Genomic DNA, 21103 nt, shown 5'->3' on the forward strand with positions numbered 1-21103 from the left:
CTTCCAGTGGGAGTGGTGCTGCTTCTCACAGCCAAATTTGCTTGGCTTTTGTGGCAGATAAAGGAGAATATGCCAGTTACAGGATGGTCCACAGCTCTTTTCTGAACTAAAATGGAGTGAGTGGGCATCACTGCTGACAGCAGACCATGCTGTTCGTATGCACTTACTAATACTGGTATCAGAAGACAAGTCACCCGGGCATTTGCTTCTCTAAGGCTGAGAAAATATGTGACACGTCCTGCCCTTGGCTAAGGAGGATGATTACAGTAATGCTGTCCAGTTCACAGCGGGATAGGAGGTCATGAATTTTCCGAGGTGTTTCTGGTCAAATGTCATCTTCCTGCTGCAGCAGAAGTGGAACTTCTCCTTCTGAATCAAGTGTTGTGTGACAGCCGTGGTGTTTTTGCTTGTCCTCGTGGTACTCCTCAAGTGAAGCCACTCACGTGCCCGCGTGGCCCTGCACTCAGACCTGGAGCTGACCTCCTCATTACTATGATGGGTCAGTTTTGCAGGCAGCTGCCACCCAGATTGCTGCTGCTGCGAGGGTGCACCCATGGTGTCCCAAGGGACTTTTCTACACTGGAGCTTCCTCCATCTCTGTCTCCATCCTCCTCCTCTTACTCCAACCAAGAGGTTCGTTCCTTCATCCCAGGACTTGTGCCTTATGCACCTGGCTGCCTACCTGTGCAAACTAAATGTGCTGAGCACTCTGCTCCACCTCAAGTAGGGAGGGACTGGGAAGTGGCTGCCACCATCCTCCTGAGAGCCGTGCTGTTGATCTAGAGGAGACCAGAGCTGCTGAGACAGTAACTAAGTGCAGCTGTGCTAAACAGAAAGCCTGCCACAGTCTTCTCCTTGGGCTTGCTGCTTGGAGCATGGCTTTGTCCATCCTGGTGCTCCTCTGGGGAGGCACAGCTGGGCTGGGTGTCCTGGTGGCAGGGGGTTGAGCACTTTTCGGATCCTGAAGGTCCTCACTATGTCCCCCAAGATAAATCCCAAGGTAGCACTGTAGCAGATCTCACAACCTGGATCTGTACAGGTCAGCTGAGAAGTCATCCCAATGTGCCTTATGCTGTTACCTGCTGGGATTTATACTGAAGGAACCAGGGGCAGCCTCTCTGTAATCTGCTGGTCTGTGGTTGTTTTTAACAGGAGACAGGATTTCCCTGGTGTATGGAGGAAAAGGGGGAGGATGGGGAGAGGGACCTTAAACTTGCCTTAAACTTGTATTTTTGCCTAGTGATTTGTGTAGCAGGGTAAGGACGGGTTCCTCATGTGCCTTGCAATTTACATTTTTTACTGACAAGATTATTTTTAAGCACTGTTTGTTACTAAACAGAAGGATGAAAGAGTTTGTATTTTTTTTTTCTACTGAGAAGTAGAGAAGGGTATGGGTGTTAGCTATTAACCATCCCCTTCCCACCTCCCAGCTGCTGACTATTGTTGAAAACATTGGTAATATTTTAAGCTTTGTACTGTACTGATCATTATTTAAAAACCTTTAGTGAAAACAAACAAACAAACTGTGAAAGTAAAATGATTGGTGTGGTGTGAAGTTCCCAAGTGCACAAATACAAAAGGTAATGAATCATAAGGAAGTTTGGCCTTACAGTAGGAGTAGACAGTAATTTTAACAATAATTAACAATAGGATGTGGTTTTAGCTGTGTATTTCAAAGCAATTTCCAGTTTCAAAGTAACTGTGGTCATTAGTATGTTCTCACCTGCCTTCTTTTAGTTTAAAGCTATTTTCCCTTGTCCTGTCACTTCAGTCCCTGACTGAGTACATTTCCATCTTAAGCTTTAGGGTTTTTGTTTTGTTTTGTTTTGTTTTTAATACTTTTCAGTACCTGAAGGCTGTGTGTTCTCTTTTCTCAGTCCCCTCTTCTCCAGGCTGAAAACTGCCAGCTCTTACCCCATCTCTGTAGCAGAGGGGTTCCAGTCTCGTGGCTCCAGCAGCTCCAGGCCCTTTGCTCGTTCGCTCTGTCCTTCACTCCCTCACTGGGCTGTTGGTAACTCTCCCATCATTCCTGATTTAAAGCCCTCCTTAACAGTGGGATCACACACAATCACATACACACATACAAGGGTATACACTGGTGGGAGTTTCAGTCACCTAAGAAAGTCTGTGCTTTTTCCTTCTATTAGCACTATACTAGTAATTGCAATCATTATTTAACATCATATGCAGAGTAAGGCCTCTGAACTACTCTGCTTCCACCCAGCAGAGGGCGAGATGCCTCAGCTCCAGAGGCCCCAGTGCCACGAAAGCACAGCCTCCAGGCTCTGCTGGATCTCTGCAGACAGGCTTAGGAAAAAATGCTCCCACTCAGGCAGGCGTGCAGCCAGCCCTGCAAAGAGATGCATTTCCGAGCCAGGGATGTGCTTTACAAACGTCTCGCCCTCTGCGTAAGTGACAGGGATTTTGCCAGACGAGTTAGGCCTGCAGAAAGATTTTATGTTTCCATGAAGTCAAAAACTGAAGAAGAATGGGACAATATACCAGAACAGAACAACAGGGCTGTTAACCTTTTTGACAGGAAGCAAAAATAGAGGCTTGTGGTATGCTGCTTGCCAGTGCTGTTTTAGGAAGCATATTGACTACATGCCCTTTACTCTTTGATTTTATGCATACAAATCTTGGTGCCTGGAAAGCCAGAAAAAGTTATCCGCAAAGGAGGGAATTGGCTTATCCCAAGCACATGAAGTGAAATGCAAAAAATACAAGTGCTTCCGAGTCAGAGGAACAAAGCATTTTGATCTGCTCCCTTCACTTGTCACAGAGGAGAGAATGAGAGAGAAGGTATGATCCCCAGCACCTGATATTGCAGCAGATAATCTGAGTTACTTCAGAAGAGATTCCTGTACCCCAAGGCAATCTTTGCCTGGTTTTGTTCTTGCAGATCTCCGGGAACGTGAGGCAGAGCCTTAGCAGGCAGCTCCAAATGAGATATTTCCTTCTTCCTTTTGTTAAGCAGCTGTTGAAGCTGGTCTCTGCAACTAGGTCAGGGGAAGAATGCTTCCCCATGTTGCCTGCTGCTCCTGCTGACTCCAGAGGGAGAAGCGGAGCCCTGGTGTGAAAATGAGGGTTGAACATACCTGAAATATAAGGGATTAAGCCACCTGCTAGGTCTTAAACTCTGCAGCTGTCCTTAGTGATAGCTTCTTTACCCTGTTGTTGTTTGCTTTGTTCTGGTTGAAGGTAAGACCTGCTCTCGGTCCAAAGCAGTTCCTCAAGCTATGAAGCAAAGAGCACTAAGCTCATTCTTTAGCAGCACCCTAACATGCATTTATCAAATATTTGTCCAGCGGAGCTAGAGGGATAGACAGGGTGTGGAAGAGAGGAAAAACCCATGTGTACAAGTGCTGGGTATGACAACAAAGCAGTGTAGAAAGCTGTGTGGGAGAGCAGTGTGATTTATGAATCCCTGATTTCACCAGGCTCGAGGGTATCACATTTCAGCCTACTGCCAGCAAGCCTGTGCTTCAAAGTGTTTTTTAACAAACCCTTTGTAAGTAGTCCTTGGAAACCCTCAGAGTACAGATAGGGCATTCCTGTAGCAGGGGGATTCACAGGTTGGGCTTTTTACTGCCATACATTACAGTGATGTAAAGGCACATAACAGCACAGTCTTCCCTCCAAAATACACGGGCTTGAAGCTGATAAGAGCTAGGAAATCTTGATACAGGAAAACGCCGATCCTTTTGCTTTTCAGGAGTAGAGTTGTAGTAATCCAAGAGGCTAACGAGGCTTGTCTGAACCTCGGCAAGACTGATTTGCATGTACAGAAGTTGGTGATCAAGGATGCCCCTTTCTGCCACAGCTTTCCTAAATCTTACTTTCTTCATCCCCATCTGCTTTCAAACATTCAGGGGAACTGAAGTGTTCCGATCCTGTCCCTGCTGGTGTCTGGAGCTGAAGCTTCTACTTTGTCATCTCCCATAAATCTCAAGGCCTCTCTTTGCTTTAGTTCCCCCCTGCAAACTGTGGGATTGGAGCTCTCCTGCCCCGCTGCAAGCTGTGCGTAAGGGGCACATTGCCACACTGCCTTGTAAAAAAGCTGCTGTCACTATCTCACACAATAACACATGGCCCAAGGAGGCCAGTTTCCTTCCCTGAGGAAAGTGCTGGCTCTCGTGCTTAGGACACCTGCTGAATGATGTCTGAATACCACACCAGGAGAAATCTAGAGAGACTGCTTATGCCCCAACACCTGCATCCGAGCCAGATCCACACTGGCTGCTCGCTGCCTTTCAGCCCTCTTGGCCTTCAAGTTATGATTTCCCTTTCTGAGCTCATCAGACGCCTTTATCTCTCCCTGCTGCTTTCTGACTGTCCGGCTGTGTTTCTCTCTGCTTGACTTCTGCTTACAAACTCTCAGATCCTGCTGCCTGCCCTTGAATCTCAGCTTGCTCTGTCTTGTACAACAACGATAAAGGCATCAAAGGGGAAGAAACACAAAACTGTCTTTTCTCTGTGGTGACTGATGTGACTTTTTATCTGTTACGTTTAAGAGCAGCTTCTAAGAGCAACTTTTCCACAGGAACTTTCCCGTTGATGGCCTTCCTGCTTTCCTTTTGCTGCTTCCTATACGTGAAAAATCACGTAGAGGGGAAACGGTGTCAGTGTTACAAGCCACTGTTTCACAGCATTTCTATACATACATATCTGTCTATATAACAGATGGTAAGTCAGCACAGCTGCTTCTCCTATTGAATACTTTCAGCACTCAGCTACAGATCTGCCCCTGCGCAGCAACTTTTCTCCCACGAGGAGGGCACAGACGGGGAGCTTGCAGTCCCACACACAGCCTCAGCTGCGCGGCCTAGCTGAGGCATGCCTCATTTACACCGCGGGAAGCATCAGGGCCTCGGCTGGACGCGAGGGGGCGGTGGGCAGCGCGAGGAGCATGGCTGCGGCTCGCAGCAGGCTGAAGGCCGTTTAATTGAGATAAATACGACGAGGATCACCGTCCACCACCCCATGGCAGCCGCTTTTGCGTACAACAGAGGCGGTGGCTCCCGAGGCCCGGCCCCACTGGGAGCTCGGCCGCGCCAAGGCCGCTCCCACCCTCCCGTTGCCACGGCAACCCCTTCCCTGTTCGCGTAGCGCGCGGTGCGGCTCAGTGCGCAGGCCCTGCACGTAGTGAGCATGCGCATTGGGCGTGCCTGGTGGTTGCCGTGGAGACGGCGTCGCTGGAAGCCGAGAGGGGATTGCCGCCGCCATGAGCTCGGAGCTGAGACCGGGCCTGCCCTTCCTCCCGGGCTGTGCCTTCAGGGACCCCATGGTGAGCGCAGCCCCTGGTCAGCCCGGCTCCTGGGAGCCCTCGCATCCATGCCTCAGCCCCCGTCCATCCCGGGTACCCCCTAATTCCCAGCTGATCTTTCAGGTAGCCCTGCTGAGAGAGCCCTGTGAGCTGGGCCCCCTCATATCCCAGCTGCTACAGGGAGCTTTCAGTGACCCGAAATCCATTTCAGGGAGGTTTCCCTGCCAATTCATATGATACCCCAAGGGAAGCAGTGCTCCAAAACTCACTTAATAAACAAGCAGACCACTGTTTCTCTGAACCACCTCAGTTTTCTCAAAGGGATGTGTTCTGAACCTTCTTCTCGTTCTGATACCGCCCTCAACCAGGACCCATACAGTCACCTGATGCTTCCATAAATGCCTTTCTTATATCCTTTGGAGAACTTAATCCTTGGTAGATCATATGGAGCCAATGCTCTGGAACCTGAGAACTGAAAGTCTGTTCAGAGAACTGGTATCTCCCCACTGAACTGATACCATCGCAGCCTCCAGAATTCTCAAGGAAGAGAGACTTCTCAGCTGTGCTCTCATTCCTTGGAAGAAGTAATCTCATCCTCTGCATTTGAATGGATACCTAAACAAGGAAGCAAACTTTCCTTTTCCGCATTCCCAGTGGTCCACATGATGAGGATCTGATAACCCCAAATCCTCCCAGTATCCTCTTGCAAAAGCAGTACCACGGATGAAAACCAATACTCCCTGAGTTCTTTCCAATGCTGTTTTGGGGCAGCTGACAACTCTGCACTTCCTTTTCCTTGGGAAGTTAATATCTCAGGTCCTGACACTGTTATTCATCTTCAACTCACTGCTACTCTAATGGCAGTTTGAGAAACCAATGTCCTTGAATTTTTCTGACTGCTTAGCTCAGAAGCAATGCTTGCCAAGATCAGTAGGAAATGGATACACCAGGGCACGCCTGACGCCTCTGTGGAACTTAATAGCTTTAAGAGTGGGCTTCTCCATTTCCTCCCGGTGCCTAGAAAGGCCCCAGTGTGCTCTGCTATTGCATGTGATCCTCTGAGCAAGCCCTTCCATGTCCTCCTGATGCCTCTTCTAGATTGTTCTCCACAAAAGAAAGGCCATCACACTAACCCAGTCCTCATTTTGGGATCTGATAGAGCAAAGCTTCTCAAGGGATGGTGAGTCCTGCTGCAGGTTGGTCAGAGTTGTTCTTCCCATATCACTCCCAGAGCCCCTTAACTTCCACTGTACCAATCCTAGTGGTGCCCTCCAGCACAAACAGTCATGCTGTTTTCAAAGTCAGTGACGACTGAGTTTTCAACAGTAAATGGGGTCATTCACACATAACAAATACTCTCCATCGTGCAGTTATAAAGGTTATCTCAGCATTATTTTCAGTAACGACTTGGAAATTTACAATGCAAATCTCTGCCCCTAGCAAAATATTATTTCTTCTATCAGCAAAACCCCACCTGCTTTAATCATGTGAATGCTTCTACTGACATCAGTGGCACTGTGTGGAAGAAACACCCACAGGGTTTAGCAGAGCAGATTGTTATTTTAGAGTAACTGGAAGTATTGCCCTCTTGGGGATGCTTAAAGAGATCTGGACTCTAGAAATGTCTTTGCACTGTTGCACAGGATGAGCCACAGTGAGTGCAATCACCTCACTTTGCCTCTAGTCTATAAAATGGCATCGTGATACTTGTTTTCCATGTGCATTTTGAGATGTGCTGTAAGAAAGCTGTGCATTCAGATAAGATAATGTTGTTAGTTACTGGTCAATGTTCAGATGCACTCCTGGGAGGAGAAACAGCATTTGTATGAAGCTCTACAGACAAGGCAAGAAAGACTTAATTCAGTACTATTTATTCGATATGGGCTGGCAGCAGCTGAGATTAGGAGTTTACATTCTGGGTTTTCCCTTTCAGTTTTGCATTACTCACCTGATACTGTGAGATGTAGCCTGGCTTTGGTGCCCATAAAAGCCTGTATGCTTCTGACAAGCACTGATATTGCCAATTTAAGGACAAACTTCTTGGTTTCCCTGGAATGTTTTTCCCACAGCTTTCCCTTGGTATTTATTGAACAGGAAGGAATGGCAATCCTGTGGCAGGGCTGCTGTTTATGAAACATTTTGTTAATGCCTCCACTAAACTCTCTTGTTTTCACCTGAACGTGTTTTCCTGTGTTACGAGATGTGTAGTGCCAGCTCAGAGAGAAAACAGGCAATTGCTTGAAATTCAAGTGGGGCCTTGGAGGTATAAATAAGATTAGAGGCTTAACCATGGGGGGCGAGGGAGGGGGAGGAGGAGAAGTGGTTCACACGCCTGAGGTTGGACTGATTGAGAGCCTAAGTCTGGCAAAGGAGCTGAAGCCTTTTCCTTCGGAGCTGGAAATGCATACCATTCTGCTTAATTTGGCAAAACTCAAGGTAAAGGCAGAGACTGTATCACAGAATCAGAGAGAGGTTTGGGTTGGAAGGAACCCTCAAGATCATCCACTTCTAGACTCCCTGCTATAGGCAGGGAAACCTCCCTCTAGACCAGGTTGCTCACACAGCCCCATCCAGCCTGGCCTTGAATGCTTCCAGGGAGGGGGCAACACTTCCAAGGAGGGGGCATGATCATGGATTTGCAGATTTTCTCCCGCTTTCCTTGTGAGAAGTGCCAAAAGCCTTGTGTTTTCCACATGCTTTCTGCAGCAGATGTGGGCTGTGCTGCAAGCCGAGCAGCCTCCTGCCAGGCAAATCCAGTCCTCCTCTTCAGCAGGGAACAACACAACTGGGCAGTCAGAGCTGACATCCTATTCTTGTGTGCCCTGAAGCAAAGTGAGGACCTTCCCTCGAAATTGGGATTATTTTTTCACTTGAAGAATGGCTTGGTAGCTGATGTGAAGCAGGCAGCAAAGACAGGAAAGGGCTCTAAGAAGGTCAAAACCCAGAATAAACCAACATAGCTAAAAATAACAGGGGAATCCTATCACCAACGTTATACAGTGCTCAAATAAACAGAATTCTGTGTGTCATAACGGGTTTCTCATGGGTCTGCTGTAGGTCCTTACTCTGTGGTTGTGCTTTTTTACATGCAGATCCTTACATAAGCTGTGGGGGGAGGTGGTGGAACAACGGATGCACTTCGGTGTGTTTCCTAATTCCAGTTCTGTAAGCATGGCACACCTTGACTTCTCACAGCAAGGGGAATCCTGTCATTTCCCCAGGAGAGGTTTAACAAAACAGCAATGCAAAACACAGAAAGTGCTCTGTTATCCTCATGCAACAGTCAAGGGAGCACTATAGGGCGTAAGAGAGTGAGGTCCCTTGGAGCTTTGTACTGCTGTAGTGCAGAGTAGGGAACAAAGTGAGATAAATAGTAGGGCAGATCAAGTGCAGTTGAGTTCTGGACACTGAGGCTCGTGGTAAGTCTGTGCCAGCACAAGGATTTGAGTGGACTCTGATGCTTTGTTCATCCAGTCACTTATTGTTTATTCAGCCTTCTTGATCTAAGCATAAGTAACTGCTGCAGTAGGTCATAATAAATCACTGTGGAGCTGTTCTGGATATCAAACTCTTACTGTTTTTCTGTGCTTTCAGTAGCAGTATCTACTAAGTGCGTGTAGGATTTTAACAGCTGGATTTTCTTCCACAGAAAACATCCTTTCATCGCTCACAGACATTGGGCTACAAAAATGGGCTTGCCTTTTCTCGGCTGCCAACAGTGGGGATCGGCAGGGAGCGACTCTATGTGAATCAGCCTTCACAAGCTGAATTAGATGAATTATCCAGCACAGGACCCACTCTGACCTATGGGCAAGCCAAGAAGGCTCCTCCTTCAGGCTTCATTCCAGCACACGTGGCTTTTGACAAAAAGGTATAAAGGGGTTTATTCCGGGAATATCGGCTGGCCAAGTTCGGAGACATAAACAGTCAGCTCCAGGGTTCATGGGACAGCGTACAGCAGTTCTCAGATGCCATAGCCCTTAGTCAGAGACAGCTGAACCCCAGTCTGAAAGAGGCTTTCTTTGCTCAGGAGGAGGATTATAATACATAAACGATGTAAGACATTCCCCACGAGTTACGCCGGAGCATTTCCAGCAGGAGTTGGAAAAGAAATTTGATTAATTCTGAAAAGCTTCAGTTTATAACCATTGCCCTGCAAAACATAGCCTGCCCTCCTGCATTTCCAAAAGTGTATTGAGGTTGTAAGTGAGCTTAAACTGTGAAGTCTCTCTGCACTGCAGTCCCTGCTAGACGCTCTAGCTTTGGTCTATCTATATAAGCCTGTACTTGTCACTGCAGCATGTCAGAGCCTGCTGCTCCGGCCGTACTTCCCGCATTACATCTTGGTGATCCTAGCAGACTAGGAGGTGGCCCTGTGTTTGCAGTCCTGAGCTGACCCTCACTTTTAAACGTGCTGGTGGTGCAGACTGCAGCTGCAACCAGAGCAGTCCCTGCAGGGCATGCAAGGCTCAGCAGTCCTGAGCACAGGCAGGGGTTGCACCCTGCCAGGCAGCCCACCTGGGAGACGGTGTGAGGGACAGACATCTGTGTTAATTACTGCCTCAGGGGCCATTCTTTCAGAGTAAGATAGGTGTTGCTATTTTAATGTCAGATGCTTCCCTGTCCAAACTGTAGTAGCTGCTACTTGATTCAGTGGGCTCATGTAGGCTGGGTATGCAAGGCTTGATTAGCCACCTACCTCTTCTTAGGAGTAATGAATGTTCTTGTAGGCAGTGTTTCTCGTGCTTCTTTCATTTGCAGGACTGTGAGTGACTGGCTTTTGGCAGGGGCATGCAGCATGCATTTCCTCTGCGTCCTGATTTCTTTCCTTGTTTCTCCAGCACAGACTGGCTCTTCTGCCAGTGCTGGATAGATGTGAGTTCAGACGAACCATACAGGTCCTAAAAACCACAGATGTCATCAAACTCTTAACTAAAATCATCACCAGATCCTTTTGTAGACCCTTGTTCAGGGAGACTTACTGTTAAAGAAAGTCAGATATGTCTGTGAAATAGATTACTGACAATAACCAAGCACTCTGTTAGTAGGATGATCATGAAGGAAAGAAAGTGCTGTAGTTATTACAAGTGTCTTGTGCAACCAAACTTAGAAAGGGCAAATGTTGATAAAAGCCCTCATGAAGCTTCCACCATCAACCACAGGTTAGGATAACAGCTGGCTCTGATGATTTTATAGATTACAGTCCAGTATCTTGCACTGCCTAAGCCCACTGCAAATACGTTCTCTGGATTAACAGACAAACCATGGTGTTCAGATGGTTTCTTTCTCTCTCCCTTTGGGATCTTGTCCCCCTGGCAGGTTTTGAAGTTTGATGCCTACTTCCAGGAAGATGTTCCTTTGTCTTCAGAAGAGCGTTATCGTATTCGCCAAGTGGTTATCTATTACTACTTGGAAGATGACAGCATATCTGTCATAGAGCCTGTTGTGAAGAACTCTGGTATTCCTCAAGGCAAACTTATCAGACGTCATCGTGTGCCCAAGAATGACCACGGGGATCACTACCACTGGAAGGATCTGAATCGAGGCATCAACATCACCATGTACAGCAGGACATACCACATCGTTGACTGTGACCCATTCACACAGGTGAGCTCCTTGGATGGAGAAACTGATGTGAAGAATCCCAGATCTGTCAGAATCTGTCTATTCTGGTATTCTGCACCTGTAGCTCTCACACTGAGGTTGCTTTGTGACCTTTCATTTTGCAACCTGTGGAGACTTCTTTCCTCAAAGCGACAGGTATTTCAAGGCATAATGTTTGCAAAGAGCACAGTTACTGTTCAGTACTTTTGCACCATTCTCTGTCCTGAAGACTGCACTGTACAGTACAAATTCTGAGGTCGTTTCTGTGTTAAGAGAATTGATGTAAGCTACCTTCTATGTGTACAACAGTTTAGCTGCTCAGGGTCCCGATGACCCATTGTGCATACATGAGAGGGAAATTACTGAGCTTAACTGTTTTCCAGCTTAATCCCCCTCTGACAGAAAAAGGGGATGGGAATGCTGTCACTAACTCAGCACTCATCTGCAACAAACCAGAAGGACGGGCGTCGTCAGTGGATTTAGAATCATAATATAAACTGGTCAAAGAGTGCTTATTCATTGCCCGTTTTTTATTTCTAGCTATTTCTGTGCTGGTTAAATGAAAAAACAACAATACAGTAACTAATAGTAACATATACCAATGCATTGGTATTCTGTTAGATTGTCCCCAGTGCAACCTGGGCCCTGGCCAATCGCTATTCTTTCAAGCAATTCCCAGGATCAGTTCAAGAGTTTGAGCACTCCAGGGACTGTTCCCAGTAGATGAGTTCCATGCAGCCAACTTGTTCTGGAGGCTGAGAGAGTTTAGATGCAGGCTGATCCTTGCCAGTTGGCCTCGGTGCCCAGGAATGTTCCCAATCATGTAGTATGTTAGTACATACGTATTTGCTGAGCGCATGTGGGACCTGCTCTGCTGGAACTAGATGACTAAAAGTCAGATGAAGAGCTGGTTCTCCTGCTAATGTTGGTTATCTGATGGAAAACATGGCATGAGCTGGGTGGATCTACATCTCAAGGCCACCAGTCTAGTTATCATCAACTGGAAGCGTAAACCTTCAGGGTGAGTCTTCAGGGTGATCTCACATGCCCACTGGAGATGTTTGCACAGGTGCTCCCTGGGCTGAATATTTTCACAGGCCAAAGAGGGAAGAAGTCCATTGACTTCTGAGGTTGTTTTGAGTGACTGAGGTGAATGCACAATACCCTAGAGTTTGTTTATGCATCTAAGGTAAATCAAAAATCCCTTTATAAACAAACAGATTGTCCTCTTACTGTGGGAAGTGTGTTCCTCCTGGCAGATGAACTAAAGCTGCTACTCTGAGCACACATCCTTCTGGTCAGAGGGGCCTTGGAGGGCCTGGTGCTGGGCACACAAACTTCCAGTGTCTGACAGAATGGAGAACACTGAATCCCTTGCAAATTCAGGCTGCCTACATCCACGGTTACGCACTAACGTAATCTTTTTAATTTACATTAAAGAAGCCAACCTGATAGTTATCCTCCATTTAACGCCCCAAAGGCAAGGAAAATGTACTCAAGTAGAACTGGACTTAGAGTGTTGGGGGCAGGACTGCCCTCCATAATGGAAAGTCAGACAAAGCTAAAAAACAGCAAAGAAACATCTTACTTGTCCCTGTTGTATTTGCTACTGCCATGAACTAAAACCCCTGCAGCCTGGCGAGCAATGCAGAATGAATTTGCAGTGTTCTGGCAACACTCATCTCGGCCCATCTGTAATCCCTTATCTTCAGATATCTTCAGCCCATCTCTTATCTTCAGAACTCAAGTCAGCAATTAATACCTCAGATGACTTTCCTAGGTATTCCTGGAGAGCCAAGGAGTTGAACTGAACCCTCCGGAGAAAATGGTTTTTGATCCTTACACAGAGCTCCGTCAGACGCCCATGCGCATGTACATCACCCCATCAGATTTCGACCAACTCAAACAATTTCTGACTTACGACAAGCAGGTGAGTGATCAGCGATCACCTATATGTGCCATAGAAACCTGGATCTTGACTCATTCTAAAAGATCTCACTGGGCAGACTCCAAATTTGCTCCTTTCCTGGAATTTGTGAAAAACAAAATATTTTATCTTTTTGTTCATGCTTCTGCCTCGTAAGCAGTTGGATTGCAGAGCCCGTTCTAAAGAGCCTCCATTTCTTAATTGCTCTCTGTTGTGATGACACAGGCTACCTGCCTTGGGAAGTTAGCAGACCAGCTCGATGTTCTTCTATTACAAATGGGGAAGCTACATTCACACATATTTTCCCCAAAAACATTGAAGGCAGGTGCTAGATTGAATGCCTTCAGACAAACACAAGTACCAGTTGCTCTGACTGCGTTCTCCCTGTGCACACAGCTGACTGACACTCTTCTCCCTGGTCATCCTTCTTCTTTTTATCATCTAACAACGGTGTGAGAAACCCTATAGACTACCCAAGAGTAGTAAATAAAACAGGGCTCATTCTTAACGACTGTTTAGATGGGTTGATAGCAACAGGACAAGGGGAGATGGTTTTAAGCTAAGGCAGGAGATTGAGGTTAGATATTAGGAGGAAGTTTTTCACTCAGAGGGTGGAACAGGTTGCCCAGAGAGGCTGTGGATGCCCCATCCCTGCAGACATCCAAGGCCAGGCTGGATGTGGCTATGGGCAGCCTGCTCTAGTGGTTGGCAACACTGCCTATGTCGGGGGGGTTGAAACTAGATGATTTCTGAGGCCCTTTTCAACCCAGGCCATTCCATGATTCTACGATTCCTGACTACCAAACAGTTCCTGGCCATCAGCTGGGTGTTAACACACGCCAGGATCATAACCAGTGGCTGTTTTGGGTATGGTTGCCTTGCTTTGAGGAGGGCAAGCAGGTTTACTATTTGGATGTAAGCTAGACTACGCCTGCTGATAGTTTAGCCTTAATGAGTCAAGGCTGGGCCAACTCCTTCACAGCTGTTGGGTCTCCTGTTTAGGAGCTGTACCTCGAGGAACCCTTGAGCTGCTCCACTGTGTGCAGCACTTCCAGAACAGTAGGTGAGGGACTTGGAAGCATTGCAGTGTGAGGTGTTTGATTTCTGTGCCATTAAAACAAGATATTTCCAAGAGACAGAAGTGAGATGGGGTCTAGAATGAATGCAGTCTCCTCAGAACAACTGCAGACGTACCCCTCTGCCTTCCTCAGTATGAGATTGGTAAAGAATTGACCACGAAACCTCAATATTTGCCATGAAACCTTCAAAATTCGATTCTGCCTCACTTTACTAAGTTTCATTATAAAAATCCCAGTGGACGCAGTACAAGGGCTTGGTTCTTCTGTACTTGGCAGAGGAGATAGCTGAGCTACTTTCAGTCACCCAGCCTATTTCAGCCAAAATCATTTGGACAAACCGCTTAGTGATTCTGATCCATGTTTGGTTTTTTTCTGCCTGTTTTTTATCCACCTCAGGTCCTACGCTTCTACGCCATGTGGGATGACACGGACAGCATGTTTGGTGAGAACAGGCCTTACATCATCCATTACTACTTGGCAGATGACACAGTGGAGGTTCGAGAAGTCCACAAGCCCAACGATGGCAGGGACCCATTCCCAGTACTGATAAAACGCCAACGCTTGCCGAAAACCTTTGTGGACAAGAAAAGTGAGTTTAGAGCAGGCAGCACATCTGTGCTCAAGCACCTTGGTGGGTGGATGAAGATGTGGAAGCTGTCTTAGAGGTGCATCGTTTTTAGAGCTGCAGGTGTCTTCAGGTTTTGGCCGATCCTTTCAGTGATAACTGAAGTCTTAATGTTCTGGGAAGCAGAGCACTACAAACAGCTCTGTGGAGATCTTTATTCTTTTGTATCCCTTTTCACTGAGAAATATTAACATTTACCTGATTGCTTAGCTTTTTTTTCCTTTTGCTCTCTTCTCCTCAGAGACCTTCCCAAGCTGTGTGCTGGAAATCTCTGATCAGGAGGTACTTGAGTGGTACTCAGCTAAGGACTTTGCTGTTGGCAAACCTACCACCCTCCTTGGGCGCACGTTCTTCATCTACGATTGCGATGAGTTCACACGTAACTTCTATCGCGATAAATTTGGCATCACAGATTTCCAGCCAGTGGAGATAAAGAAGAAACCACCCAAGGAAGTACCACAGGTACTGCAAGCAGTTTTCCAAAGGAGCAGAGGGAAATCTGCAGTCCATGTGTCCTCTGGTAGGAAAGTATAAGTCCAGCTGAGTAAGAGACTGTAGGAGAGTTTCATCTTAAAGAAAAGATCAAGTCAAAGAGAAAATCAAAGGAAGCTAAGGGTAAAAGAAAAGAACAACTTGAGGAATCATAGAATCATAGTCCTGTTTGAGTTGGAAGGGACCCTTAAAGGCCATCTGGTCCCACTGCCTGCAATGAACAGGGACACCTACAGCTCCACCAATGCCCAGAGCCCCATCCAGCCTGACCTTGGCTGTCCGCAGGGGCGGGGCACCACCACCACCTCTCTGGACAACCTCTGCCAGTGCCTCACTACCCTTATCATAAGAAACTTTCTCCTTATCTCCAATCTGTATCTCCCCCCTTATAGGTTTGAAGCCATTTCCCCTTGCCCTATCACAACGGATTCTGCTAAACAGATTGTCCCCTTCTTTCTCACAGCCCCTTTTGAGATACCGAAGGCTGCTCTCAGATCTCCCTGCAGCCTTCCCTTCACCAGGCTGCACAGCCCCAGCTCCCTCAGCCTGTGCTCTGAGGAGATGTGTTCCATCCCTTGGGTCATTTTTGTGGCCTCTCTCTGGACACGCTCCAACAAGACTCACATCTCTCCTCTACTGAGGACTCTAAATGGGATGCAGTACTCAAGGATAGCAAGTCAAATTAATATGAAATTGAAAGCCAAAATGTCAATTTTTAGTAATATAAAGGACAGAGCTGGCACTCTGACCATGCTTGTACTGGAAAATTACACAATGTCGGGGTTTGTTTTCTGTCTGCAAAGCAAACTGGAACGGTCTGGCTGCAGTGATACCACTAAACTCTCTCTCACTTCTCCAAAAAAGAGTTGCTAAGTCCCAAATATCTACTGGTGGTGGTCACTGCCCATGTTACCTCCCAGAATGAGCCAAGGAACAGTGCTGAGTATTATCTGGCCTAGTCCACAAACACGATGGGGCTTAGGTTCGCAGTGTAACCATACAGATGATTGAGATTCTGTACACAGGATGGGTTAGTTATTAGTTTACCCTTTGTCTCTTTATTCAGAGATATTAACTGGCTTTCTGACGTTCAGATTTACTTAGCTCTTATATTTCTATAAATAAGGGGTCTAACACATGGCTAATCTAGAGCATCTCTGCTGGGCAGGATGTCACAGCTGTTGCCACCTGGCGACAAAAGAAGTCTTTCCAAACAGATGCTTTCTTATAAGCTGTCCTGCAAACCTATTCATCGTTTAAGCTCTTTCTATTTGGTATCCTCTCTGGCTGCAGGTAATTCCTCCATATAACGGTTATGGCATCCTTGAAGACTCCCTTCAAAACTGCTATTCTCTATTTCCAAAGCCTCCCCGGAAAGATGTAATAAAAATGCTAGAGAACGACCGCAAAGTGCTGCGATACCAGGTAGCCCTGGTAAGTCCCTTCCTTGTCACTGTGCATGTATCAGCTCATGTTGTGGAGTTAGAAGGATGGGAGGAACTGGCTGCTCAGACAAGGGTGGTAGCAAATTTTGTTCTGTACTGGTGGGACAAGAGATGAAGAGTGCACAACCCTTAGGAGATCCCACTGGGTTACTGTGTGATTGCTGTGGCAATTAGTGGCACGCAAAGGTAGGAGAAAAAAAAACAAACAAACAGCAAGGCCAGGCAGTGCAAAATAGATGTGCTACAAAACCACAGCCATTTATGGAAAAACTCCCACTGACATCAGCACGTGACAGATGGTCCTAATTGAAACAGCTTTGCAGCTGGGCTCCGTGCCTCTGCCTGCCTCCAGCTGCTGCCACAAGCCTGAGCTTGCTGCCTCTCTGCTGCTGGCTCCCAGCACCTGCCCTTCTCCAGGCTAGTTCCAGCTGCAGCAGCCAGCAAGAGGCTGTGCTAGCAGAGCAGCCAAGAGTCAGTGTATAAGCAGGGGAGTCCGCAGGGACGGTGCTTTCCATCCACAGTAACAGCGTTGAGGCTCTGGCCTTTGTGCCAGCTTTGCAGCTGGTTTATGCAAGGAACCTCTGGCACGTCTAGCAACAGCCGTGGCATTTCCTGTGCTGCCTGGTGCCTGCCCTCTCCAAACACTCAGGGTGAATAAGGGCTGATTTCTTTTCCCTATTGTTCAGGAGTTCCTAAAGGTCACAGCTGATGAGTTCAGATCAATTTTATTTTAAACTAAGTAAGTAAACCCACTGTTGTGTCAGGGGAGTGTCTTCCTGTGAGTAAGAGCTGAAAGCAGCACCAACCCCTCTCAGGCAATCATTAGAATGAAATACATAACTTGAATACTAAACTTTACAGCCAGCCTTCCTCCGCATGATGAATCATTCCATATAGGATATTCCTTTCTCTTGGATCACTCAGTCTGGAAACGCCAAATACTTTTAGTCACTGCAGCCCAAATTCTGCTTCTCTTAGCCTGACTAGAACAAATAATCTTTGAAATTCAGGTATTTAATGCTGTTACTCTATGACAATGTATTTGCGGCTTTTGCCTAATTAACTGCTTAGTTTTACACAGCTAGAGAAAAAGTTATGAACTCTGGGCAGTGTTCTTTTCCAAAGCTACTACTTTTCCTCTAGGAATCACCAAACCCCATGGACACACAGCGACGCTTCATCCTCTCTTATTTCCTCTCCAATGATACGATCAGCATCTATGAACCCCCAGTCTGTAACTCTGGCATCATTGGAGGCAAATACTTAAGAAAGACCAGAGTTGCCAAACCAGGCTCTACTACAGAGAAGGCTGAGTACTATGGGCCCTCTGACCTCACCATTGGTTCAACCGTTGAAGGTAAGATCCAGTCTGGCTCGGTAATACTCTCTGAGCATCAGCTTCCACTGCCTGATCTGTCGTCTGTTGGACAGACAGCATATATGCCTTCCATCATTTGGAAGATCTGCACCTCTGGATCTCACTGCTGTTCAGTTTCCAGGTCACCTGCTGGTGAAAACTGATGTAACTCTGTTATCGTCAGTGTGTGAACCTTAGACACGATTAGGAAAGTAGATATTCTTACTTTAATACCTCTCCCAACAGTGTTCGGCCACAGGTTTGTTATCACTGATGCTGATGAATATGTGCTCAATTATATGGAAAGCAATGCAGAGAGATTTCCTGCGACGACATTACAGTCCATGAGGGATCATTTTCGCCCACGGCGGGTGGTGGAGGAGACTGCCAAAAGGTACACTTCAAAGGATGGCATACGGAGCTTTGTGAGACTCAGGGCTGACAACTAAGGCCATTTCCAGCAGCTTCCATGGGCTCCATTTTGCTGTCTCGTGGCTGCTCAGCTCCAAGGCCGTGTCTGAACCGATACAGCAGGAGCTCAAGAGCATACAATATCATGTGATGGCTGTTGCTGACCCAAAAACCTTGTGGGACAGCTCTGGCTCAGCAGCAGAGACACCTTCGGGTGAATGAATGCAGTCATCTTGTTCCAAAAGGGAGCAGTAAATTCTGATAGGTGCTGCTAACAGTATCTTCTGAGCCATCGTCTGGTTGCAGGCTCAGAGGAGGGTTGGGGGATTCATTTTCACGTTTGCTCTGGCTCTCACCCTGTCAGAGCCTGGACATCATCCCCTTTTTTAGCTGCCTGTCTGGACCCATTTAAGTGACCTAGTAACAACCCTATAACTTCAGGACACCCTTTAGAGTCAGTTCATAGTGTGGAATTTCAGAGGCTCTGGTTGAAACCAGAGCTGCGTGCATCTCCCAGGTCCATATGAAACACTCAAGCAAACCCTCCTTGTCCCAGAGTACTTGGTGCTCAAGGTAAATGTCATGCAGAGGGAAAGCAATTTCCCTAATGTCCAGCATCAGGACTTAGCTTCACGTCCAAGTCCAATCTGAGACGAGCTTGCCATAAAAACCAAACAGCCCAGAAGCCTGCTGTGCATTCACAGTTACAGCCTGGTCAGCCATGGGGAGCAGCCAGCACACAAGCATCACTGTAGGACTGCAAGAAGGGACTGACATGAAATTCTATTTCCTCTTTCCTTCTACAGTGATGTCCCTGCTCTAGGGACCAGCAAGCAGGAATTGGATGAACTAATTGCGAGGGTTCAGGAAGAGCTGAAGCTCCGTAACGACTTGACCTACAGCAGCATTAGAGAGGCACTACTTCACTGTGACAAGGATGACTCTGGTTTCCTCGACAAAGCAGAATTTTTCTCTGTTTGTGACAGCTTGAATGTGCCAACCAGCGCCGTTCTGGTTAACAAGGTCAGAAGGAAGGGGTGCTGTGCATACTGAATTTCACCCCCTGTAGGTGTTCTGAAAGATCTCTCTTAAAAACCAACCCAATCCAAGCTGAATCAACAGCCATTCTGACCTGCAAAGGGGAACAGCTCCAAGAAAAGGGTGAAAGAATCCCAGTTCAGAAGGGCTTCTGAACTGTTGGGCTGAACCTTTCTCTTCAAGGAGGAAGTAACGATTCCTGTCCTTTAGGTAACGCAGGTTGCCCCCAACATGAGCTAGCATTCAGCTGTTATGTGAAACTTGAAAGTGGCTGCTTGGTCAGACCTTAGAGAAGAGCAGAAGAGGAGGCTGTAAATCACAATGGAGATGAGGCATAGGCTACTGCAGAGCTATGGAGTGTCTGTTGTGACTTAGGCACACCTGGGCACGAGTAGAGATAACACTGAGATCCTCAGGAGAACTCAGACACATTGTGACCTTAACAGCAAATGAATTGAAGATTTGAGAACTATAGTGTTGTACCAAGAAAAATAATCATAGCTCTGTAACACAATGCAGGGTCAGGCATGGATACCAGAACTGGTTCATTAGCAGGGCTGTCACTGAGCTCAATTATCTGTGTCTCCACTTGATGCCACGTGCACATACCGAAGAGACACCACCGAACAGTGCCCGTTTGGAGATGGGGCCTCCATCACACTTCTGGCAGGGATCTCTGTGAGGTTCCTCAAAGCTGTGCTCTGGCCTTTGCCACTCTCTGGCCACAGATCAGTTTTTTTGTGGCTCTGTTGTCACTGTGGTGATGCTTAGATGGCAATGATGATTCAAACCTAACCTTAACACTTTTAACTCTCGTCCTTGCATAGGTTAGTGACATCTGTAGGCACTCAAGGTTACCTGTGATTCAGGACTACAGAGGCAGCCCACTCTTCTTCTCTGTCTGGGGACTTTTCCCCTACGAAACCATGTTTGCAGGTTCCTTCAACACTTCATGGCACTGCTTCTTTTTCCTCCGCAGCTGATTGACCTGTGCTCCTGTGGTGATGACAAGATAAACTACCGTGACTTCCTTAGAGCCTTCCCCTGTGATCTTCACCTAGAAGCTGAAGCACAAGACCAGCAATAATTTCTTTAGCTGAGCTGACAGTAAGGCTGCTCTGTTTTTTACCTCTGCTTCTTTTCCTCTCCCCCTTCCTTCCTAACTTCACCCTCACTTGGATAATTTTTTTACCTTCCCAACCCGCCCTGCCATTTTTGCTGCCACCAAACTCAACCTCATAACGGCTGAAGATTGAAATGAAATCCACGAGAAGAAAACAAACAAATAAACGTTTTGGAAAACCTCAGCCAGGTTCTTCTATTGATCTCTCAACTTTTTAATGCAGTACAGCAAGGCTTGCTAGAGCTAAAGCCTGGAGCGCTAAGCACCTAGATTTCATACAGAGTTGAAAGGGGCCTGCAGTGAAGACTGCCAGTTGAAATTTTTATTTGCATTGCAAGAAGACCTAAGAGCCCTGTCAGAAACCATAATAAATGCACACTTGCTAACCTGACTATGAGCAAGTTATGCTGCTGTAAAAGCGTTAAAATGTATGCTTTAAATAAATGTACCTCAATGCCTGGAACAGCTCAAGTAAGAAAAAAACCAAAACACCGCCACGAAGCTAGTTCTGACTCTGGCTTTACTTGAAGTAGAGTAGTATTTTAGCTCTCACACATCTCCTGGAAATTGCAGGGTCTGTACACAGATGTGCTGACAGCAGCTTTGCATTTTTTAACAAAGGGTTTGGAGAAAGGTTTCAGAACTGAGATTACATCTAAACCCATCTCACGCAACCTGTCATCTCATAGGATAGGTCCAATGAGAAGGAAAAACTAATGGCTGGCACAGCAGTAGG

The 21103-nt window shown here is 46.9% G+C and overlaps 1 protein-coding gene across 1 annotated transcript; it reads left to right on the forward strand.

Moving 5' to 3' along the window:
• Nucleotides 1-2480: 2480 nt before the first annotated feature.
• Nucleotides 2481-20758, forward strand: EFHC1 (EF-hand domain containing 1). Its single transcript, XM_065730533.1, has 11 exons — nt 2481-2802; nt 8916-9137; nt 10586-10873; nt 12651-12800; nt 14273-14465; nt 14743-14963; nt 16287-16427; nt 17582-17795; nt 18042-18189; nt 19013-19229; nt 20224-20758. The coding sequence occupies exons 1-11, from the start codon at nt 2791-2793 to the stop codon at nt 20329-20331; spliced, it is 1914 nt and encodes a 637-aa protein (XP_065586605.1). The 5' UTR covers nt 2481-2790; the 3' UTR covers nt 20332-20758.
• The last annotated feature ends 345 nt before the right edge of the window (nt 20759-21103 follow it).

This window comes from Cyrtonyx montezumae, unplaced genomic scaffold (genome assembly GCF_038088225.1).
Source record: "Cyrtonyx montezumae isolate F1298 unplaced genomic scaffold, pur_monq_1.0 scaffold_13, whole genome shotgun sequence".
Lineage (NCBI taxonomy): Eukaryota > Metazoa > Chordata > Aves > Galliformes > Odontophoridae > Cyrtonyx > Cyrtonyx montezumae.